This window comes from Mytilus edulis, chromosome 11 (assembly GCF_963676685.1).
Source record: "Mytilus edulis chromosome 11, xbMytEdul2.2, whole genome shotgun sequence".
Taxonomy (NCBI): domain Eukaryota; kingdom Metazoa; phylum Mollusca; class Bivalvia; order Mytilida; family Mytilidae; genus Mytilus; species Mytilus edulis.
Genome location: NC_092354.1, coordinates 56,863,129 through 56,889,571, shown reverse-complemented (window position 1 = coordinate 56,889,571; position 26,443 = coordinate 56,863,129). Strand labels below are relative to the sequence as shown.

The following is a 26,443-nucleotide window of genomic DNA, read 5'->3' as shown; positions in this document are numbered from 1 at the left end:
GAACAAACCAAAACCAGTTACACAGAAACATTTTGAATATTTTTGCGATTTACATGTATTATAATTGTTGCCTTTAATGTTTCCGTATATCTGATTCAGGTAGCAATACACAGTTAGGAAAAAAACTTAAAATTGACACTCATAATTTTTTAACACCCTATTTCCCCTCCTGTCTAACAAAGAAGGCTTTATATGTGTGCTATGCATGTATATACTTATAGAAAGAGAATCTTCCATATATTTGATTTCTAATGGTCATAAGGGTAAAATATAATCCCTCTTGTGTGTAACCATGGCAACAATCTGCATTTCTTAGATACAAAATATAGCAAAAAAGGGGGGTGAACATGTCACAAAAGTCTCCAAAATTTGGTTTAAAGGAAAATTTCAATCAATTACAGTAATACCTTTCCTGAATCCATAGGTTTATATCTATCAAGTGGTCCCAAAAATATCATATGCTTATCTGCTCGTTTTTCCATAAAATTGAATTGAAAAGATCGAGCGCAAAATCTTTGTTGATAAACACTACAATAATGTATGGACCTATGAACGGTACGGATAGAAAAATACGGACTGTCAATCATATAAATGGCCTATAAAACATGTTAAAAACAATCTTAATGTTCATATAAACCCACTAAGAAGGCTATATTATTCTTCAATTATCTAAAAATCAATTTTATTGTACAAAAACTTTCATATTTAAAAAATTCACAGGGGCCATAATGCGAAACTAAACTTCTAACTGTGTATTGCTACCTTAAGGATTAACATTTTTTTTCCCAATTCCACTTTAAATGGATTTCTGTTTTCTACTAGCTAAAACGAGCAAATTGGCCTGCTAGTTTTGAAAATCGGTTCAGAAATAAATATTTTATGAAGGTTAGCAGTTGACACTGAAATGCAACAAAAAAGTGATTTTATGAAACATGCCATGTCAAAGTGCATTTTCTCCTTTTTTAGTCAAATTTCTAAAACTATACCTTCTAAGCCTGTCTTTTCTTGTTTAAAAACTTAAATTAACCTTAACAGTAGACAAATTTTACAAGTTAAAGCTATTTTAAAGCTCTAGAATGTCAATTTTATTGTGTATTACCATACCAAAGCCTTGGTTAAAATTTAGTAAATACTGAATTCATTTATAATAGCGGGAAAAAATTTAGGCTTAATTCACGCTAAATTGTGACTTTATACTTGCTCAAAAAATAAATTTGATTTAGTCGCATGAAAAAATATAAAGCGTTCCCTTCTAAGGTTTCTACATAACGCGCAATCTTCTTTTCCAAGGGGTAGCCAATAAAGTTTCAATTTATGACGGAACCAAGTCTTTGTGTCAAAATGTCTATATTGGTTGCTAAGGACAATAAACAACAAAACTAACATATATTGTCATTCTAAAGGTTGTTTCTCCCTCAGAATTGTATCTATAACCTAGTAATCAATAGATTTGTGGTATGATTTGTCTAAAAAAAAGCAATTCTTTGCTTTGTCAAATGCCATAAGGTAGCAATACACAGTTAGGAAAAAAACTTAAAATTGACACTCATAATTTTTTAACACCCTCTTTCCCCTCCTGTCTAACAAAGAAGGCTTTATATGTGTGCTATGCATGTATATACTTATAGAAAGAGAATCTTCCATAGATTTGATTTCTAATGGTCATAAGGGTAAAATATAATCCCTCTTGGGTGTAACCATGGCAACAATCTGCATTTCTTAGATACAAAATATAGCAAAAAAGGGGGGTGAACATGTCACAAAAGTCTCCAAAATTTGGTTTAAAGGAAAATTTCAATCAATTACAGTAATACCTTTCCTGAATCCATAGGTTTATATCTATCAAGTGGTCCCAAAAATATCATATGCTTATCTGCTCGTTTTTCCATAAAATTGAATTGAAAAGATCGAGCGCAAAATCTTTGTTGATGAACACTACAATAATGTATGGACCTATGAACGGTACGGATAGGAAAATACGGACTGTCAATCATATAAATGGCCTATAAAACATGTTAAAAACAATCTTAATGTTCATATAAACCCACTAAGAAGGCTATATTATTCTTCAATTATCTAAAAATCAATTTTATTGTACAAAACTTTCATATTTGAAAAATTCACAGGGGCCATAATGCGAAACTAAACTTCTAACTGTGTATTGCTACCTTAAGGATTAACATTTTTTTTCCCAATTCCACTTTAAATGGATTTCTGTTTTCTACTAGCTAAAACGAGCAAATTGGCCTGCTAGTTTTGAAAATCGGTTCAGAAATAAATATTTTATGAAGGTTAGCAGTTGACACTGAAATGCAACAAAAAAGTGATTTTATGAAACATGCCATGTCAAAGTGCATTTTCTCCTTTTTTAGTCAAATTTCTAAAACTATACCTTCTAAGCCTGTCTTTTCTTGTTTAAAAACTTAAATTAACCTTAACAGTAGACAAATTTTACAAGTTAAAGCTATTTTAAAGCTCTAGAATGTCAATTTTGTTGTGTATTACCATACCAAAGCCTTGGTTAAAATTTAGTAAATACTGAATTCATTTATAATAGCGGGAAAAAATTTAGGCTTAATTCACGCTAAATTGTGACTTTATACTTGCTCAAATAATAAATTTGATTTAGTCGCATGAAAAAATATAAAGCGTTCCCTTCTAAGGTTTCTACATAACGCGCAATCTTCTTTTCCAAGGGGTAGCCAATAAAGTTTCAATTTATGACGGAACCAAGTCTTTGTGTCAAAATGTCTATATTGGTTGCTAAGGACAATAAACAACAAAACTAACATATATTGTCATTCTAAAGGTTGTTTCTCCCTCAGAATTGTATCTATAACCTAGTAATCAATAGATTTGTGGTATGATTTGTCTAAAAAAAAGCAATTCTTTGCTTTATAAGGTAGCAATACACAGTTAGGAAAAAAACTTAAAATTGACACTCATAATTTTTTAACACCCTCTTTCCCCTCCTGTCTAACAAAGAAGGCTTTATATGTGTGCTATGCATGTATATACTTATAGAAAGAGAATCTTTCATAGATTTGATTTCTAATGGTCATAAGGGTAAAATATAATCCCTCTTGGGTGTAACCATGGCAACAATCTGCATTTCTTAGATACAAAATATAGCAAAAAAGGGGGGTGAACATGTCACAAAAGTCTCCAAAATTTGGTTTAAAGGAAAATTTCAATCAATTACAGTAATACCTTTCCTGAATCCATAGGTTTATATCTATCAAGTGGTCCCAAAAAAATCATATGCTTATCTGCTCGTTTTTCCATAAAATTGAATTGAAAAGATCGAGCGCAAAATCTTTGTTGATAAACACTACAATAATGTATGGACCTATGAACGATACGGATAGGAAAATACGGACTGTCAATCATATAAATGTGTCCGTTATGCATTTGTTACGCGTCCGTTTTATTCGTTCAGTACATCAACAGACTCCAAACGGATAACAATTTTGTCAACGAACAACTTTTATTGTCATCCGTTAGGTGTCCGTTCGTGCTATCCGGTAAGGTGTGACCGAGGCTTTACGCATGAATTATGCGTGTAAAGTTAATAAATGGAAAAGAATGTCAACATTGAAAGTGAAACAAAGGTGAATCATTTGATTGACTTATTCGATCCAGAAAAACTCATTCTTTTACAGGTAAATACGATAATTAAATTATTGTTTTAAACTATAACATGAAATCAAACAGACATAGAAAAATCTAATTGCACGAGGTCGCTGTCTATTTATAATTATGTTTATGTTATGTGGCCGTCGGCAGTTTTTGGGGGTCATCTCGATTGTTATTTAGATGGCATGTAGACTAAAATACACACGAAATTCTGATATATAGTATCTAGTATATGCATTGTTGACTGTTTATTTTCAAAATTATTGTAATTTGGATACGTGTTTTAGTATGTTATAAATCAAATATGAGAATTTGAGTCAAATCGGTGAACATGATTTTGACAGCTTGTGCCCATTTAAAAAACAAATTCATATAATATATGTTTTTCCAAGCTAAAGGAACATTTATTAACTGTGCACCACTTATTGCGGACCTGTTTTTGTATTGCTATGAGTTACAATTTATGACAAAAATAAGCAAAGACCCATCGGAACAACATCTTAATTTATAAACAAATTTAATAATACTTTTAGATATTTGAATGATATTTTGGCTCTCAATAATATGACGACTTCAGTATGTACATGTATATTAAAGAAATTTATCCTGTTGAACTTACTTCAAATAAAGCTAATACTAACAATGACCACTGCCCTTTCCTCGATCTTGATATCTATATCACTAACGGAAAGCTGAATACTAAAATTTATGATAAAAGAGAAGATTTTTCATTTCCTATCGTTAATTATCCATTTTTAGATGGTGACGTTCCCTTGTCACCATCTTACGGTGTTTATATATCTCAACTTGTACGATTCGCTCGTGTATGTAACAATGTTTTAGATTTTAACGAGAGAAATTTATGTATTACTGAAAAATTATTACACCAGGGTTTTCGATACCACAAACTAGTCAAAACATTTACTAAATTTTATCATCGGTGTAAGGACATCATTCGTAAATATAGCTCAACATGCAGACTTCTTATACGTTCAGGCATTTCACATCCAATTTTTTATGGAAATATTCTTTATAAAGCACAAAGGTGTCAGTATTCACCTCAAAAACTAACAAAACCTTTGAATAGACTTATTACGAAGGGATATAGTTACGAGACTGTTGTCAAGTCATTAAAGATTGCATATTTTGGCGTTAATATTGATTCACTTATAGGGTCTTTGCATCGGAACACATTTATTCAAAAACCAGTTGTTGGCATGACACGGGTTATGTTCTTCTCATATATGTTATGATGGTATGATACTAAACCCCTAACGGGAAGGATTGTGCCTGATGTTCATATGATGAAATCATAATCTTTCAGTCACTTTAATTGAAGTCTGGAGCTGGCATGTCGGTTAACTGCTAGTAGTCTGTTGTTATTTATGTATTATTGTCATTTTGTTTATTTTCTTTGGTTACATCTTCTGACATCAGACTCGAACTTCTCTTGAACTGAATTTTAATGTGCGTATTGTTATGCGTTTACTTTTCTACATTGGCTAGAGGTATAGGGGGATGGTTGAGATCTCACAAACATGTTTAACCCCGCCGCATTTTTGCGCCTGTCCAAAGTCAGGAGCCTCTGGCCTTTGTTAGTCTTGTATTATTTTAATTTTAGTTTCTTGTGTACAATTTGGAAATTAGTATGGCGTTCATTATCACTGAACTAGTATATATTTGTTTAGGGGCCAGTTGAAGGACGCCTCCGGGTGCGGGAATTTCTCGCTACATTGAAGACCTGTTGGTGACCTTCTGTTGTTGTTTTTTTCTATGGTCGGGTTGTTGTCTCTTTGGCACATTCCCCATTTCCATTCTCAATTTTATTTATTATATTTGTAATTTAATCTGTATATATGGGAAGATATTTTGTAATTAAGACATCACAAAATATTTACCTACTCATAGTCTAATTTAAACATCCATTACATTTGAAAAAAAAATCAGAATTAATTGCCCTTTGAAGCTTACAAATCTAAATATCGTCAACTCCATTTATTTTTAAGGTTTTTAAACAACCCATGCAATTTATTTTGTTTATCTGTTTATATTTTCATTTCAGTCAAAACAAAATTCATTTAAAGCTTTCAAGTACGAATTTTAATATACCATTAACATCATTTATTTATTTCCAAAAGAAAACTACAACATTAAAGTACATATTAAAATACTTTAACCCTTGCTGTATTCCTGATAATTTAATTTACTAACAGTTACACATGGAGAATATTTTATTTAACTCTTAACAATATAGGTTCAAGATTTTTTTTTTTTTTTTTTAAATAATTTCCATGAGAAAACAACTTTTTTTTTATCACTTCTCTTCCTAAATAATTCAAAAGGGTTCCATTATTCTAATGTGTTATTTCTCTTACTTGTCTTTTCTGGAGAGTTGTCTCATTGGCAATCATACATAATCTTCTTATTTTTATATTCATGATTATTTCTTTGCGTATTTCCGAAGATTTTACCAAGTTGTAAATGAATAAAATGACTAAATTCAAACAGATGTTTGGAAAAAATGAACAAAAATTGACGAGAAGGACTTTCTTAACCCATATCAAAATTCTGTTGAAAGTAATTACAAAAATTGCCTTTAAGATACAACTTTAAATTTTTTTTAAGAAAATGTTTAGTTGAAACCCCAATGCCTCCTTCTCCCCCAACTACATCCCAGCTCCTTTGTTCTAACAGGGGTGATCTGAGCCGGATCACCCCAGTTTAAGTTTCTTTGTTATGCATGCTTTCCTTTGTTCTGTAACATTTTGGCGGGAATGTCAAATCCAGTATAAAACTTATAATTACTTATACGGAGAGGACTATCTATCAAAATTCACGTAGAAAAACCAGTGTATATGCTGGGATTCGAACTTAAGACCTTTAGCATATCAAGCCACGACACTTACCACTACACCAGGACGACTCGATACGAACTATCAGAAATTTAACATACTTAAAGGAAGCAAGATATTTTTATAACTGGGGCGAGTTGACTTTTATTCAGTGGGGTTTAAACCCTTTTCGTTAAATAAATGAGTTGTCAGACTGATTGTTCAATTTGATTTTACACTTTTTTAAAGTTAGGCGAGTCGGTTACAAGAGTTGGGCGATTTTTTTCATAAAGTGGCGATATAGTGTGGACCGATTAGCCTGTGGGGCGAGTTGACATTGTTTGATATCAACTCATCGTGTTAGGGGGGTCATAAAGGGTATACATCATATAGTAATATATAAAGTATATTATAATGGTTGTGTGGCGTTCTAAACTAGATTTTATGAATTGAAAATGGTTTTTCGTCTAATCTAAAACAGCTGGGATGTAAAATAGTTATCCCATTCGGACTTGGTGTGTCAGTGTAAGATCACCCTTTGGCCTCCGGACATCGGGATGATCTTACACTGACACACCGCGTCCTTATGGGATAACTATTAAAGAAAATAAGGATTTTTAGTGCATACATATTTTCATAGTCTCCTTCACACAAGCGATGTAAAGCATTATGCATTTGAACAATACAATGTTGAAGGTTATTTATATAAAGCATGAACGTACAAATGAATCAAAAGAAAAATAATGGTATAAATTGCATGCTTGAACAAATAGTGAACACTTTTTGGAATACGAATATGTCTGCTAGTAGGATTGAACCAAAATGGTAGGATGTAATTATACAACTACCCACTTTAAGAAAACAAAATATTACTGAAATCATTATTAACTGATTATTTGGATGCTAACACTTCCTTTTTTTACGAAACCGTTTTACTTTCGACTGTTGTTTTTTTTTTTAAATTGAAGATACCTCCGTAGATGTCTTATATTTAAGGATATTCTTAGTTTAAGGGGTGTAATGCATACCACTTAGGTTTGGCGGGCGGGACTTTAACAAGCTAGAATTTTACTATGGAAATGTGTCAAAAGCTCAATAACCATCAAAGAGCAGAAAACAGCCGAAGGCCACCTATGGGTCTTCAAAACAGCGAGACAATCTCTGCTTCAGCCGGCCCCTAAATAACATGTATACTAGTTCAATGAAAAAGGACGTCACATCAAACTTCAAAACATATCAATGAACTAAAATTCATAAAGTGCATGACTGAAAAAGGCCAGAGGCTCCTGACTTTGAACAGGCGTAGACATGTGGCGGGTTTAAACATGTTTTGTGAGAACTCAGCCCCCCCCCCCCTCTACCTCTAGGCAATGTAGACTATCAAAAACACACAGCAATATGCATACTTTCTTCTTCTTTCGTAATTCCCTCCTGTTTAGGAGCACTCGGATGAGACCGATAAATGTTAACAGTATATTGTACATTAAAACACACAATAAATCCTCTGTAAAATATGAATGAACATCATCCTCCACCATAAAAACCAGTGTATTTACAACAAGTCGTGAATTTATATATAAGCATTAATATAGGGACTTTTAAAGTAATGTAGTATTAAATTGGCAAGAGATATACTAAATAAATTACATGTTCGCAGACTCATAAATTTAAACTGGTGCTTTTCAATGCAATATAAAACATAAGCATGAATAATTTGGATGTTGAGTTACATTATTTAATTAGGCTTAACGTTACTAGTTTAGAGTAAAAAGGAGAGAGTTTCCTTAACTTAAGTGTTTTAAAAAGATCTACCACAAGAATGGGTTCCTGTTAAGAGTTGTAGGTTTTGGATTGAACAAAAATGAGTATATAACAGTACCAGTTCAGATTTGTCATGACGGATCTTGTTCACCTTACTATGACATACGAGTTTATTCATTGTTGAAAGCTGCACACTTCACATTAGTTGTTTACGCCGATCTCGTCCTTTCGTGGTCTCATTATGGCAATCATACCACAGCTTCTTATTTTTAACGTTTGAGGGTTAACGCATTAAATAATACGCAAAAGGCTGTGATGAATAATTCTTTTTCAAATAAGTTGTAAACAATTGGTCGTGTTTTTTTGTAAAAATAATTATGTTATATGATATGATAGATAATATATCGGTATAGCCGACTATATGGTATGGGTTTTTGTCATTGTTGAAGGCCACACGGTTGCCTATAATTTTCCTCGGAGTTCAGAATTTTTGTGTTTTTACTTTTTACACCCACTTCATTTGAACTTTGGTAGATAGCTGTCTCATTCACAATCATACCGCATCTCCTTATTTTTATATGAGTTGTATTTTTAATTTTAAAGTCGAAGATATAAGTGTTTTTTTGTTGTTGTTGGTTTTTTTTTTTTTTTTTTTTTTTTATTTGTCAGTTTCAAATTACCCACACGGTATCTCTTTTCTTTACTTAACCTGTACAAATAAACAAGAAAAGTTATCACTAAATACTTTCAATATTTGTGGCATTATAAAAATGAATCTGCTTAAGTAACATATATTTTCCTTATCAAAATTAACGTAACTGCGTATTGATGTTTGATTGTTATTTGATTAACGTCCAGTAGCAAAAGTTTATGTTATATTCAATAAATAATCACATTAGATGTAAGTTTCATTATAATACTTCATTCTGATTGGCTAACTGCACATCACATGTTATTCCGTAAGCAGTTGCATTGCTCAATACAACTTTTCATTCATAATACGCGTGGTAAAACAAGAAAGTGCACAGGTGAATTAAATAAAAAAATATAAAAAATTCGTGTTTTGATGATCATAGCTAAAAAATGTAATTATAAGTATTGAATGCTTCTTTTTGTAACTTTATAGGGTTGTAAAAGCGTTGACCGTGCGCACATTTTTCAAGGCAACAATTTTGACATCCTCATGAAACGAAGACATAAGATAGGAGTACATGTTTTCTTTTTTTATTACAGGCCACCTTAATGTGTTGTTTCAAGGGTTCTATACCGTGGAAGAACTCATTTATAATTTTATACTAAATGGTATACACAAAAGGACGACAAATCAATTTCACTGACCTACTGATGCAAAAGTTCAAAATATACAGACGAAAAAATCAATTCTTCTGACCTAATCATTCGAAAATCAAAAATATAAATAACCTTTAAAGTAACCTCGTAACCGACAAATGATTGCCAAAAACTATTACGTTCTCCTTATCTTATTTATGTTTTAAATGTAGTGGATAAGGATCCGTCGTAAAATTTGCATGAAATGCAAAAAAGTGATTATATTTAACTTTGAAAAGAAGTATATATATATATATATTTAAAACAGTTTCGATATGTTTGCTTGGTAGTATCTTCGTGTATTTATGCTAAAGGGTATACGCATATGTAATATATTTTATTATTTACAAAAGTGTTTGAATGGAAGACAATACACATTTAGCTACTGGAGGGATAGAAGGTAAGAATTATCGCAAACAGTTTTATTTAAAGTTAGTGTCGTAAAAATGTCCTTGTAATTAAGCAGGTCATCGTTGGACGAGTGATCTAAAAATATCGTCGTCATCAAGCCTTAGTAGTTCATTTTTAGTATTCACTAGCTTGTCAACACTGAGGTTTTGAGTTCGAAACCCGACTCGGCAAGGTGCCTTCGACTCCGATATCAATATATTAGGATTGCAAGTTTTCCTGCCAGCGTTCGTCGATCCTACACCAATTAAAGCTGGTATCGAATATGTCTCAAAATAAACTGAAAGTTGCACTAGGCATTCAATCAACCATTGTAATTAAGTGTCAAATTTCAAGATCACTGAGTTATATGGAAGCGTTATTTTAAAAGGGTCATGTGGACCCTATGACTAAATAGCTGCGTGTTCACCTCAAAATTTACAAAATGCACTGCAACTCCAGTTAAAATTTTAATTTTCTAAAACATTAAATACATTTGAATGTCTTTTTATCTAGGGCATGCTATACCATAAAACTTTTCCAGATACACAGGTTTGTCTGTACTCGGAAATAATTTTAAGGTGAAAACGCAGCAATTAAACAAAGGGTCAACATGAACTTTTAATATTATTTACTGGTACCTGTGCTTTTCACGTACCCTTTCTTGTTTAATGGTTTATGGTCGAATGTACGTTGTGTATGCATGCTTTTTTTTTTTTTTTTTTTGTATTATTTAAGTGATAAGGTTATAGGGAGTTAACAAACAAGTCACAACTGTCACCTGTGCATGTGCCTGTCCCATGAACTATTGAAAGAGATTGTCCGCAGTTTTAACTTAAAATGTTTGTCTTAAGGGACATTTGGTCTTGGAAGTAGATGTTCTATTGAATTTATACCATTGTTTACGTGTTGCTTTCTAGAGCTTAGCAATTCCTTATAGTTGGATTCCGTATAGGAACCGTTTATTATTACAGCGCATGCGTTTTAAACATAAGACTAAGGTGTATTTATTAATAACACAACATCACTTCACGCACTGGACTACAAGTGATCAAAAGCGAAGAAACTTATCATATATTGCTGTTTTCCCCATCAAAATTTACCTGCTGGAAATTGGTCATTTTTTTACTTTAAATTTGGTGCGAATGTTTAGTTATTTTTGATATACTTGTTAAGCACTGATATAGCATTTCGATTTTGAAGATATTTTAAGATGTTAAAAAATATTCAAATCAAAACATTAAACCCTGAACCTGCGTCATTGTTGGTGCGCAAATAAGAATGTGATTTGTCATTAGTGCTCGTGGCAGTTACACCATCAATTAAATATCATTTCTTTGCGACGATACAGCTAAGGAACTGATCAAGATAGTGTAAACTATGCATAAAATAATTATAATTTTCCGCGTTTCGAAGTATAGAGGAATTTTGTTTGTACTAACGGTTCTTTCAAATATATATATGGACACGTGCTATTAATTGTAGTATCACGTGAGTGGTCATTTTTCGTGGGTTAATTTTCCTATTAGATTATTCTCTCGCCAACTTCGAACTGGTCAAGTTTAGATTTAATGTTGGTTCATTATTGTTTGATTTTTTCTTGTTTTGTACTATATATTGGTATTTTGTTTATATTTTGTTGATATTTTGTTTATGTGAACATAAGCTAATTTTCATTACTGTCCAATGTACGATCTTCCGAGCATTAGGGTTTGGACACAGGTTTCCATATCGACTAAGGTAGCTTGATTGTTGGTTTTTCCTGGCCGGCGGGTTCGTTTATGACAGAATATTTTTTTTCATTCGTATTGAAAGCTTGAACATGCATATGTATGTATATAGATGTTATTTGCATAAAATATTATGTGTATTAATGATAGATTATAATAAAATCCTGGTTCGATCCCCGCTCTGGGGAGAACATTTCAGGGACTGAATGTTCGGCTCTCCCTTGAAACCATTTGCGAGTATGGTCCTGAGAAACGATGATAGTCCGTCGGAAGGGGACGATAAATGGCTGAGTCGTGTTAAGAGATAGCCATATCTCTTGCACGTAAAAGACATCCTTGTAGATTTCAAAAAGGAGCATGTTAATGCCGCTACAAGGCAGCACTCGCACCCGCAAAGTGGAGATGGATTAATATAAGTTGTAATAACTTGTTTCCCAATCCACTATAAATAAATATGTTTATACTAATATCATAGTAACGAAAACAACCTCATTTAATACTCTGAGCGTCGTCATTAATTCATCACAATCTCTTATACATACGGAGAAAGACTGAAAACTAACAATTTCCAGGATTTTATACTGAGTCTAAATCCTTGCATGGATCTACAATTTGTCGATACCTGTATCTTGGCATTGGACAAGGACATGTTTTTCTACTCTGTTTATGAAGTCTTTACACCAAATCCATTTGATGTTGGATGTGTACTGATTGCCATGATAATTTAGTCTTCGATTTTTTTTTATTAGTTGTTAGTGGCTTTGAACTAGCTGTCAGTAACTGTGAGTATTCTCAGATCTGAACTTTAGTGTATGTGTGTTGTTGTGATGCACAAGTACCCGGCCACGTCCACTCTATGTTTATGTTATATGCATTTCTATTTGTTTCCATCTGATGAGTTAAGCCTTTTTCAACTGATTTTTATAGTTCGTTCGGTCTGACTGTCCCAGGTTAGGGGAGGGTTGGGGTCCCACTAACATGTTTAACCTCGCCACATTCTGTATGTATGTGTCTGTCCAAAGTCATGAGCCTGTAATTCAGTGGTTGTCGTTTGTTGCTGTGTTACATATTTGTTTTTCGTTCATTCTTTTGTACATAATTTAGGCCTATAGTTTTCTCGTTTGAATTGTTTTGCGTTTGTCATTTTGGGGCCTTTATAGCGTACTATGCGGTATGGGCTTTTTCACTGATAGGGTCTTTGCATCGGAACTAAACACATTTATTTCTAAAAAAAACAGTTGTTGGCATGACACGGGTTATGTTCTTCTCATATATTTTATGATAGTATGATACTAAACCCCTAACGGGAGGGATTGTACCTGATATTCATATGATGAAGACATAATCTTTCAATCAGTTTAATTGAGGTCTGGAGCTGGCATGTCAGTTAACTGCTAGTAGTCTGTTGTTATTTATGTATTATTGTCATTTTATTTATTTTCTTTTGTTACATCTTTTGACATCAGACTCGGACTTCTCTTGAACTGAATTTTAATGTGCGTATTGTTATTGTTTTACTTTTCTACATTGGCTAGAGGTATAGGGGGAGGGTTGAGATCTCATAAACATGTTTAACCCCGCCGCAATTTTGCGCCTGTCCCAAGTCAGGAGCCTCTGGCCTTTGTTAGTCTTGTATGATTTTAAATTTTAGTTTCTTGTGTATAACTCGGAGTTTAGTATGACGTCCATTATCACTGTACTATTATGCATATTTTAGGGGCCAGCTGAAGGACACCTACGGGTGCGGGAATTCTCGCTACATTGAAGACCCATTGGTTGCCTTCGGCTGTTGTTTGCTCTATGGTCGGGTGGTTGTCGCTTTGACATATTCACCATTTCCTTTCTCAATTTTATTTGCTCATTGTTGAAGCCATACGATGAACTATAGTTGTTAATTTCTGTGTCTGTGGTATCTTGTGAAGATTTGTCTCACTGGCAATCACACCACATCTTCATTATTTTTTAAAGATTAATTACTCCAAAATTGACCGATATGCAAAGAATTTAGCTGAAAAGGAATGACGTTACTGAATGTAGAGTAACGTTGTTTTTACTCAGAGATATTGAAAAAATATGTAACGTGATCTGAACGGCGTTTTGTTATTTTGTTTTCATTTTCACTGTCCGGTTTCGTAAATTTCCTATCAATTCTACCGATTTAATTTTATTTCGACCTAACTGGGTGCACATTCAGCTTAGAAAAAAAGATATTCTCAACTTTACCCTACCAAACTAGTCAAAGGCAATGCTACCGCTACTTCCATGCATGGATAAAGTGTTTTTATTAAATAAACAGTGATTTTCAAGTACAATTTGAATATATTAATTTGAGGTTGCAAAATGTCCGGTGGATATTTCAGGCATGTTCAGGAGGATACAATGCAATTTGAAATAATTCTAATGAAAAGACACATTTAATGCAGCAATCAAAATAGGTTATTTATAAAACATTCCGTCAGTTGTAAAAGTGATAGATAAAATAATAAACATTTTTAATATAGTATATATACTCTCTATGATGTAAACGTGTTAGTTGTGTGCGTAGTTGCGGACTTAATGCGGGGTTCACACCTTGCCGATTATTGCTCCCGTTTGAGATCAGACAGCGATACGACGCGAAAAGTGAAAAAATTGGATTAGTATCCTCAATTATCTGGAATGTCCTATTATTGTCTGAACAAAGTCGTTTTAGTTCGTAACAGATTCCTACTGGTCGGGAAGGGTCCGAATAGTTCGGCAAAGCACCCCGACAGTTAGGTGCGTCCCGTAACATTCGGGGAAACTCAGCCGATTTTGTCTAGTCGGATTACAATCGTGCCTATGTCGTGACAGATTCTGCTGTATCGGATCGAATTCCTAACAATGTTCTGTGTATTCGGGACGGTGTCCTGTGGAACGGGAATGATCTGGAGAAATTTTTCATTGCTGTTTTTCTGCCGATTGAGTCCAGATTGCATCCAGATCTTGTCAATTGCGAACCGTTTTTGCCGAAACCGTTCCGAAACAGTCCCATTATTAATTCTAAACTCGTCAATGATACCCACGTCAGAGTCCCGACAATTACAGAATACAATACGACTGAGACCAGACAAAGCCGTTTACACTGCGATAGAGCGGACCGTGATAGGATTACGTTCCGACAGTACCTGATCATCCCGAGTATGCCGACAGTTTTCGAACGGATAACTTCCGTCAGCGTCGGTTCACTGTCTTGTCACTATCTAATCTCTGTCGGATTACATTCGGTAGAATCGGGACGCAGTCCTGACAGGCTCGGTCGAATTTTACCTTGCGAAAGATACAAATCAAATTAGAAGCGGATTTAGAACGGGATTGTCGGGGTAAATCGGTTGAATATCGACGTTTCCTGAACAATATCTGATTGTTGTCGTGATTTAATTATTTTTTTTACCAATTTTAATTAAAGTTTGAATTTCCATCCACGATTCATAGGATCTTGATCAGACTATTTATTATTTAATAAATTTTAATCGGGAATGGTCCTGTCAAGGACGGCAGTAAAAATCGTGAATGTGTGACCCCAGCTTTAGGTAAACAAATATATCTCTTTAAACTTTTTGAAACGTGTGATTGTAAATTATAATTTCTTTTGAAATACGGAATTGAAAGAAAAATATGTCACGGGATCTGAATGATCTAATTTTATTTCGTCCCACCGGGTGCATGTTAAGTGTTGACATCCCAAAATGTCATTCCTTTGTTAACTTTTGCCTAATTCTGATGTTACTGTCCTGTGTAAAACTGCGCTTATCGCTTTTACTATTACAGTGTTGGCAATTTATTGTTTACAAGCTTCCGGAACCATACTTTCTGTACAGTCCAAAATGTTCAGAAACTGGTTACACTTGGAACATAGGGAAAGTTGTGCAGCAAAATATCCAAGTTCAAAGACAATTATTCTTTTTTGTTAATTCCATTCCAACAAACCATTTTCTGCCGGAGTTTCCACGCTGCTTGTACTATGCATTTTGGCTAAGTTATATCCGTATTCTTTTCAAAATGAATTTTATTTTTCTATTTTGCAAGCAGCCTTTTTCAGCAACCATTTTAAAACGAATGGGTTTCTCACCGAAATTACACCAATAGTGGCACAAAAATTCCCCGTATTTTCACACATAATCCTGCAATTCTATTATTCAGATTTCTAGTTTTTTTAAAGTTCATCGGGAAACGGCGTGCATCAGACTTACAATTTCAATGCAAACAGACAGCTTAACAGCCAGTAAAGAAGTTATTGAAGTGCTTGAAGCAGAAGAAACGACACTTCTATCTTGTGAAAGGACAAGACGGGGACGAGACATAAAAAAACAAGACATTTGATCGATTTCTTTTAAATGAGCTTCCTATACAAATTAGTTTTTGCATGTATTAGGGCGGTAGACAAGAGAAAGAGGTGGGAGAAAGGTACCCCTGACCGCCCCCTCATAATTGTTTGTATTCCTCGCAAATAGGACACTATATGTATATGGCGTTTTAATTGTTATACTTTTTGACACAAGTAATTAAAGTATTTTGTATAAGAATATATTAGAATACCTGTTTATTTGTTACATGTGTACTATGGTCCTGTGGGAGGTAAAACGGACTCAATATAACGTGTGTTTTATTAAACCATTCCCTTTAAAAAAAAACTCTACGCACATGTACATCAGAAATGTAAATATTGAATGTTATCTGCTTACAAATCACATTAATTTCAATAATGTACGTGTCCTTTTAAAGTTATTCATGTGAAGAGATATATTATTCTTTAAATATTTGGGGACTTCATTTTATTAAATAAACAAAGCGTTCTATATTTTGTTCTTCTCTATTTATAAATATGACTGCGGTAAACCGGAACTGATAGGAAACAATGGATGCATCATGATTTGCTGAAGTTTGCCATGCAACACTTACATGCCGCCAGAACAAGTTAGTAGTCACAAACTTTAAATTGCAGTTTAATAATTATAAAACTTATTTTAATTCTTGAATAACTTGTTTATATGTGTGAAAACGAGATTAGTATAATAATCTTGCTATCGTTGAAAAGAAAAGAAATTGAAAAAAAAAAATAACCAAACAGATATATGTTGTTTGTCGATGTCTGTTTTTTTTTTTTTTTTGTGTAGTTTTATCTGCTGTCTTCATAGCGCCTTTCTCAAAACACAAAAAGCCAGTTATTAAACAAAATTGAGAGTAGCGTGTTTATGTATAAATATATAAAAACACCTTTTAAAATTGATTTAAAATTTTTTGGAAGACCCAATTAAAGTGCATTTAAAGACTGCCAGTATAAACAAGTCTAAATTGAAAACAACGTTCAAACCTATGATTGCGTTGAATAAAAACCGCAAATTTTATACGTGTGCATGTAAAACAAATTTCGTTGTAGAAGGGTCTAAATACAGCACAAACAACATTTTCCTAAAGACCAAAAGAGTGAAAAGGTATATTTTAACAAAACGCATTTGACTAACAGGTCGAACATCAAGTAATCAAGTAGACCTACTGAATTGAATACAGGTCACAACTGAACCAGACTCAAGCTGGCAGCCACTTTAAGCAACCAATCAAGATAGCAGCCACTTTTTCCAGCAGCCAATTTTAATGATATTTAAAAAAAACCAAAAAAATTGTATAAGACTCAAACGTTCCAAAAATCTTAAAATATTAGTTAAATATAATAGCACCTCCTTTGACAGCGGAATTTGACATTTTCACGGCATTTCGTGATCCTAAAAAGATGACAATCCATTTTATATACCAATGATGCTAGCAGCCACTTTTTTTTCGGAGGACACTGTTTGTTAAATGGAAAATTGTGCAATAGTTTTTTTCTGTCTTTTTCTAGTTTCCTTATGATAAAAAGGTACAGAAAAAGTAATAGAAAATCAAAAAAAAAAAAAAAAAAAAATACAACTAACATTGTTTATAATGGATTTAAGTAAGATGTGAGGAATCGTGTAATATATATATTTCCATGAACTGAATAAAAAAGATGCATTATACGACAGAAAAGTTACATCCAGGCTTTCCATACACTCGGCATCCTCAAATATCCAGTATTTCAGAAACTCTTTTCAATATCTATTTCTGTCTATATGAAATGTAAACATTTCGGTATACATGCAATGATAATCTTTTTTTTTAATGTGAACAAGTATTTCTATAAAAATACTACGTGGACTATTTTCTACGGCATGCGTCCTTACCAATTTGTTCATTGAAAACTGAAATTTTCCATGTCAAATGTGCCAGTACAAATAATTGACATATACTGAAAACGGCGGTGGCCAGACTGAAACGTTTGAGTCTTTTACAGCTTTTTGGTTTTTAGACATACAATGTATCATTAAAATTGGCTGCCGGAAAATATTGGCTGCTAAAAATGGCTGCCAGCTTGAGTCTGGTCACAACTTATTAAAGTAAACCATTATAAGCCCCCAATCACAAGCAACAAAGAAATTCAAGTTTTGTAATTGTGGTTTTGTTTAACAAACAAACAAAAAACAAACATATATGTTTTTCGTTCAATATTTTGTACACAAATTAGGCCGTTAGTTTTCTCTTTTGAATTGATTTACATTTGTCATTTTGGGGCCTTTTATAGCAGACTATACGGTATAGGCTTTGCGCATTGTTGAAGGCCATACGGTGACCTATTGTTGTTAATTTCTGTGTCATTTGGTCTCTTGTGGAGAGTTGTCTCATTGGCAATCATACCACATCTTCTTTTTTATAAGTACATGTATATAAAACATATTCATCTTTTTTTGTTAAATTTGAAGGATCAAAATGTAAACCAAACTTGCTACAAATAATGTTTGAAGAGTCAGTTCTAAAGAAAGACATATTTCATTGTATTCTGAAAATATAGAAGGATTTAAATGATATTCTTGGTTTTTATATGAGATTTAAAAAAAATTGTAAAGAAACTATAACACAGACAAAACTGTATCACACTCTCCGATTTTTGAAATAATAAGTAATGCAATTTCAGATAGCAACTAGTTCAAGTTGTAGTTTAAGAGGGTGTATCAAAGCGAGAAATATATACTAAATATTTCAAAAAGATATATAACATTGCATGTTTCGTTTTCAATGTTTTGAAGCCGGTTTGACCAGATTTATAAAATAACATTGTTATTTATACAGTTATCTTGTTTTCGTTAATAAAAGCGGCAATACCAGCTTATCGGGTAGTGTTAAAATTAATGACTCGTTGATTTTTCGGTACAATGTCTTTATCATTTACAGTAGGGGTTTTAAAATTTTGCATTTATTATTATAATGTTTAAAATACAATGTCTTTTTTTAGTTTCGGCAAAATCAAAATCCTCCCAACCTAAGTGTGGCAAGAAGATGGATAAAAGGAACAAGGACGACAAACAAAGTCCCCTTATAGCGCTCCTTCCTGGGGCAAAAATTGACAGTGAAAAGGGGGAAATCACTGTTAACATCGGCATCTGGAAAGAGACTGTTATATTTAACATTGGAGGTGTTAAATTTGAAACGTACAGATCAACACTTTACCGGCAACCTGACAGTCCGTTGGCAAATGAAGAATTTCTTAAGAAGCATTTCCGGTCGGATAAAAAGGAATATTTCTTCGACAGGGATCCAGCTATGTTTAAAGTAAGTATGACTCAAAACAACTTGGCAAAGTCAGTACTAGTCCATAAATTTCCAAAAATGAAACTGCAATTTTGGTTATTATCAATAAAAGAAAGTAAAGCTGTTAGAATTGACATAGGGGTATTTAGAATTATAATTGACAGTTTGGACAACTCATTTTCGAGATATTGGCCCTGAAATGTCCGTTTTTAAATTTCACATGATTTTGTTTTTTTTACTTTGGAATGTGGCCAAGAGATAGCGAGAAGCTTTCAATAGTAAAAATTCGTAAGTGTTCCGCGGAACTCATATCTCGCCTACTTTTGCTGTTAGTCGCAGGCTCAACAAAACAGGAAATAATTTTGTACAAAATTTCCTTCTAAATACTATCATAAACAAGCTTCTGTTCAAGTTTGGTACCTGTCCAAGTTTGATACAAATCCAGGATAGTTTAAGAAAGTTATTAAATTTTTTAAAACCTTAACCACGGAGTGAATGTAATGTTAACTGGCAGAAAAACTAAGTCCATTTATAAGAAAAATACGGAGAGACAGGATTCTTTTTAACAAAAATTACTTCTGGATACTTACTTATGATCATTAACAAACTTAATACAAGGGCATTTGACAAAATTTAAGCAGATTCTTGATTTTCTTTCTTTTGATTTTAGACCCAAATAATACCACTCGAAATATAAGGTAAAAGTCCGAGTCAGCCTTTTCCCGCCATATTTTATAAATCAAATATCTCGAAAAGGACCTCCATGACCTATCAATATTTTTAAGTTATTTTGATCCTTAACTAATAATCTTCCAGCTTAAAGTATCAATTTTGAATTCTTGATTTATTTAATTTTACCTTAGATCACCTAAGTACATCCTAAGTACATCCTTAATGGCTGAAATAGTCAAACAATTCGGCCAAAAAATGTAGAAGAGAAATGAGCCTTATAAACTCGTTATCTTGTTTGATTAAAATAGATCATACATTTATTACACGATCCATAAATAACTACCCGAGTTATATTCCCGTATAAATTAAAGCCTTTATATTTTAATATCTATATACAATTATTTTCTATAAGATTGAACAATATCAACAAGTTTTTATATGAAGCCTCACATTATTGAATTTCTGTACCAAACTTCGCTAATAAAGTTTTTTGAGTAGGTGGGCGTCATCAAATTATTTTTCTCCGATCAGCATGTTGAAAAAATATAAATGTTTGAAGAGAGAAAGAGAGGGTTATTCTTGGTCTTCTTCCAACCGACAATAAAACCCTTGCTTAACAGTGATTGACTGTGCAGGATTTATAAATTTTGTTTTTAAATTAAAAAAAATTGTAGGACATTCATTGTCAGTGAATGCTATTGAATAAAAGCATAATTCTAAATTAATTTGAATTTACATAAAAAGAATAAAATCAAGATGCGCAAACACAAAATTATATAAGACTTTTAAGCTCATTCTCTATTTCTCTCTGTTTTTTTTTCGTTTTTTTTCTTTTTTGTTCGGCTTAATGTGGTGATTCGTTTTTATCCTTAATTATCATGTATATTTGGTGCTTTTAAGTACTGAATTGGATGGCAAGTTCGTCTCTCGAATTTTGAATCGTAATGAGTGTTCACTGTCAATAGTGTTTATCTCCCCTTTCCCGTTATTCGTTCTATATATAAAAGAAGATGTGGTATGATTGCCAATGAGACAACTCTCCACAAGAGACCAAATAACACAGAAATTAACAACTATAGGTCACCGCACGGCCTTCAACAATGCGCAAAGCCAATACCGCATAGTCAGCTATAAAAGGCCCCGAAATGACAAATGTAAAACAATTCAAACGAGAAAACTAACGGCCTAATTTATGTACAAAAATGAACTAAAAACAAATACATGTATATAACAAATCAACAAAAGACAACCACTGAATTACAGGTTCCCGACTTGGGACCGGCACATACATACAGAATAAATGTTAGCAGGATCCTAACCTTCCCCCTGGGACAGTGGTGTAACAGTACAACATAAGAACGAACTATAAAAATCAGTTGAAAAGGGCTTAACTCATCAGATGGATACAAATACAAATACTACACATAGTGGACGTGGCCAGGTACTTGTATATCCCAACAACAAAAAGATACAAAACTACTTTAGATGAATCATGCATACATACTGTTTTGTATTCAACTAATGCATTGATATTTGATGATTCTTTGTTTACTTTGTGTGTATGTTTTACACTAGTAAGCAATTATATTAGAATAAAATATCAAGTTCTTTCATTACAAAGCATTCAAAAAACAATATTAATTGAAGATATCTTTATCTAAGACTGGACCAATCAGAAACAACTGATGTCAGTTGAATTTGAAACCTATATTATTAACTTGAAAATTTATTAAAAATGCTATCCCATAAACCTACCTGACAAACTTTAAAATGTAAAAAGTGTTTTATATTTTGTCACATAGATATAGGAAGATGTGGTGTGAGTGCCAATGAGACAACTCTCCATACAAATAACAATTTAAAAAGTAAACCATTATAGGTTAAAGTACGACCTTCAACATATCTGTAAATGATCTAAAATGATCACTCCTCTAATGAAAACAAAATCAACTTGCATAAACAAGACGACAATATTTGTTTATCGTTCTCCGAAGATTGGTACCTCCTAATATATAATATTTTACGTCTACGCAAACTCACTTGATTTCACATTTTCTGATAATAGCATACATCACCTATCAATCTTAATCGAATTTGAATGTACATACAGAGGCGGATTTAGGGGGGGGGGGCAGGGGGCCCGGGCCCCCCCTTTTTGGGAAAAAAATTGGTTGCTGATATAGGGAATCATTGAAGCGTGACTGGAGCGGGCCCCCTCTTAGGTCAGTCAGTGGGCCCCCACTTATGTAAATCTCTGGATCCGCCACTGACATACATTCGCATGTCTTTCGTACAAAAAAATAATAGAATACATTATCGTACTATATAGATTTTGTGTTTCTATCAACATAAAGTGAACATGTTTAACCGTCAAACATAAAAAGGCAATGAACATTTGAGTTGTAGCTTTACAGGACAAACTGTACATGTACAGGTATCTGTTGATGTCAAATGAACACATGTTGGCAAAGTGAGCACGTATTAGAGTAATGAGACCGTTGTGACATCATCGAGTGATTTTATTGCAGTGTTCATTGCGATGGTTGTCACATATTGAGCAGGAACTGCGTACCCTTCCGAAGCACCTTGATCACTACCAATTATTCAAATGATACATAGTCTGTAACTCGACCAATCTTTAGTATTACCGATATATGTAGTGTTTAGTGAAAAGTAAAATAGTGGTAGTGGTGTATTCTCGACCTAGCCGTTTTATTACCCCTTCGTTTCTTCTCCCCCCCTTTTTTTACATAATATATATGTAAAAATATCGAAATTAAACTGCATTTTACCATTACCGACTTACGATTATGATGGTGATTGCTTGGATGTTAAACATGCATACATAATATCTTATTTCAGGCTATTCTGAATTACCTCCGTACAGGAGAGCTTCATATGCCGCCATATATATGTGGTCCAGCAGCAAAACTTGAATTGGAATTTTGGGGAATCCCAGACAGAATCATAGAAAGATGTTGTTATACTCACTACAATGCATATAACTCGACATTGATGGCCCTAAATCGTCTTGAAAAGGACCGCCATGGAAGCTTTGATTATCCAGTCGATACCCATACAAACAGAACAATGTCTAAATGGAAAAGAATTCGCTCGAAAGCCTCCATAATTCTCAACCATCCAGAAAAGTCAAAATCTGCAAAGGTGAGTGTCAATAAATTAGAAAAGTCAGCAATGGTCAAACGTATAACTCGATATAGATGAAAACGTTGTAGCTTTACTGTTCCTAGAATTAATGGAGAGGACTTTTTCTCTCACTTTTTTTTTATTGAAGCAGAGGAGGAGTGGAATGCCATTTCAAATCAATTGAAGTAAGGAGGAAGTTAAATTTCTTTTAAAAGAAATCAATTTTAATCTTTCTTCCTTCTGTTATTAAAAATAGATTTATGAATCGTGACATGATTATTGTTTCAAAATTGCTGTTAAAATGATAAGTAAAAGCTAAGCTTTTATATTTAAATCACAAAGGATATATATTTTTTTAAGTGTTTCATTTGTGTCACACAAGTTAATGTTTAGCTACAGTCGTATCTGATTTTTATTTCTTTCTGTACGGAGGCTGAAAGGGAAACTTCTTTTTTTTTTAGAAATATTCAGTTTGATTCAAATAAACTATAATGGTATTTTGATTGGTGGAGATAATTTTGAAAATGTAATATTATGTAGATAAAATTAAAATACATTGCCAAATACCAAAGCAAAAACACAAAATTAAAATTACAATCCTACACATAATGGAATTTAACATATAGTGTTATTAATATAATTCAACATTATTTACAAAATGTATCTATTTCGTTGTTTTGTATAAATTAATTCCTGAATATAAGTTGTTTTATATTCTGACGTTTCATTATTAGACAGGACGAGTGTACCATTATCAAACAATTTCCATCAATTCGTAGGGATAATTTGTAAATTATTTCTCTTCCATAATGTCGTTAAATCGGTCTTTAAATAGGAGAAAGATTTAAAGATAAGAAATTATGATTTATAGTTTACTTAAACGTCCAATGGCAAATTTTTCTTACAGTGTTCTTGACTTTCCAGGGCAGAGTTCCTGCCTGGTATATAATAGGTTTCCGATTGATTTTTTTATTTTGTTGAACCGTTTCTGTTTTCCTTCTTTTTTTCTAATATTGTTGACTGTATTTCATAAATGAATTGTTCTTTCTTGTTTTGTTTTTTTCGTCTTTCTCTTTTTCTCTTGGTACATTTTTTTCATTGACCACTTGGTATTTAATTTCACGTTTTTTAGGCACATTCAGTTGATCAGTTTGAAGCGTTGGCTGACACCATCTTAGCAAAAGGTTCATTAGGTTGGGGAAGACATTTTGTCCCATGTAACACAGAGAGTTGTTGCATTGATTCATTAACCTTCAATAAAAGTTACACTCGTTCAACCAAACTTCGAAACAGTGGCGAAGTCGCTTTGCTGAATAAGTCAGCGTCGTATAGCAGGACCAACTTACCACTGATTCGTAGTTCGTATCCCAACACGATGCATTGGAGTAATTGTCAGATATGACTGAGATTTTAAACATCTCGCATATCAAATCGGGCGACAAATTAATTATCCCCAGACTTTAAAATTCGTATATGCCTTTTCTGTGCTAAGAACGTGACATTTAGAGGTAAGATTTATAAAAGAAAAAGAAACCAGGTCCGCTCGCAGTTCCAATATTAATATACTGTGGACAGCATTGTGATGTGTGTTCCTGTGGACAGTTACGTTGTAAACTAGCATGTTAAAAATTCCAGTTCAGCGTGTATATCAAGCACAAGACAGGGTTTATATTCATATCACTTCGTTTCGTCCTCGTATTTTTGTAATCTTTGCCACTGGACGTTTAACACCGATCGTTAATTGGCATATGTGTTCTGTTTTGTTTTACTAATCTTTTCATCTTTCTCATATTAAATCATATTTTTTTCACTGTAGGTTTATGGAATGATCTCACTACTTGTGGTAGCGATCTCCATTCTGTCATTCCTTGCTGAAACACACCCGAGTATTCAGGTAAAGGAAACTGTTTATGAGACGTCATTCGTGTACAATGCCACAACAAATATAACAACGAATTCAACAATAAAAACGGAAGTAGTAATTCCACATCCGGTTTTAGACATCATTGATCATTCGTGCATGGCGTTTTTCACCATTGAATATATTTTAAGAGTTGTGCTTTCGTTGCAAAGGCTGGTTTATGTGAAATCATTAATGGGAATTATTGACCTATTCGCACTCTTTCCGGACTACATTCAACTCATTATGTTTTCAATAAGCAAACATCTAGCTCACACTTCTTTCACCAGGATCATCACCATTTTAAAGGTAACAAGGATATTGCGCATTTTCCGGTTAGTTCGTCACGTGCCCGGATTATGGATTTTAGTGTATACATTAAAAGCGAGTTTGCGCGAGCTTTTGTTGATGGTAGCGTTTCTTTTTGTTGGAATGTTGATATTTTCGTCATTAATTTACTATGTAGATGATAGAGAAATTTTTACAAGTATTCCTCACAGTTTTTGGTGGGCACTCATTACCATGACAACAGTTGGTTATGGTGACATGTACCCCGTGACCGCTTTGGGCTATGTGATTGGATCGTTAACGGCTATGTGCGGTTTATTAATGATTGGATTTTCAGTACCAATTTTAGTTAATAATTTTATAACCTACTACCAATATGTTGAATTTGCAATCCAAGACGAAAAACTAAAAAGAGAAAAATCTGAGATTCTAGAGGACCCTTCAATTGGTGACCATGAAATGATCAAAAACAACAATTTGTACAGATAAATGTGACAACAGATTTCGCAACAAATATAAGAAATAAACTGCACATCCGATAATTATTACTCGCAACATGCAGCTATCCAAATAGTTCTTTTCGTTAGTAAATTATACCAAAAGACTGATTTTTTACTTTAAAAAAAAAAATTCTTCAATGTATATTGTCTTACGATTGTTAACATATCTGCTAAAAGTATAGTTTGTAGATGATTGGACGTACATTGGAATACCATACCCGTCCGTTCACCCGTACACACGATAACTCACGTTTGCTTCAACCAATTCTCATGTATTTTCAACACACTATTTGGGTTTACAGAAGCAAGCCCCCCTTTCGGTTTTGATTTTTTTCTTACTTTGCCGTTCCAGAGTTACGGGACTTAAACCTTTATAATTAAATCAACTGTTTATTTGTCGTGCACTAACTCTGGTAGGCCTGAGTTGATTTTCTAAAAAAAAATACATAATGTTATAATTTTACAATTAATTGTTTCAGTCACAAGACTAGTTGTCAGGTTTAAGTAATTTGTTTTTTCATACATTTATCATTGATTGTGTGTGCTTGAATTGATTCACTGGAAAGTGAACATTATTGTTTAAATTGGTGATTTATCAAAGAAAAGGTCATTAGAGTTATCGGACTTTGATCGTCAGATAAA

At 33.1% G+C, this 26,443-nt stretch overlaps 1 protein-coding gene across 1 annotated transcript; it reads left to right on the top strand.

Moving 5' to 3' along the window:
- Positions 1 to 16,492: 16,492 nt before the first annotated feature.
- LOC139495869 (potassium voltage-gated channel protein Shaw-like) lies at positions 16,493 to 25,900 on the top strand. Its single transcript, XM_071284275.1, has 4 exons — positions 16,493 to 16,609; positions 18,999 to 19,315; positions 22,829 to 23,131; positions 24,930 to 25,900. Exons 1-4 carry the CDS (start codon positions 16,555 to 16,557, stop codon positions 25,788 to 25,790), a joined length of 1,536 nt encoding a protein of 511 aa, XP_071140376.1. The 5' UTR covers positions 16,493 to 16,554; the 3' UTR covers positions 25,791 to 25,900.
- Positions 25,901 to 26,443: the final 543 nt, after the last annotated feature.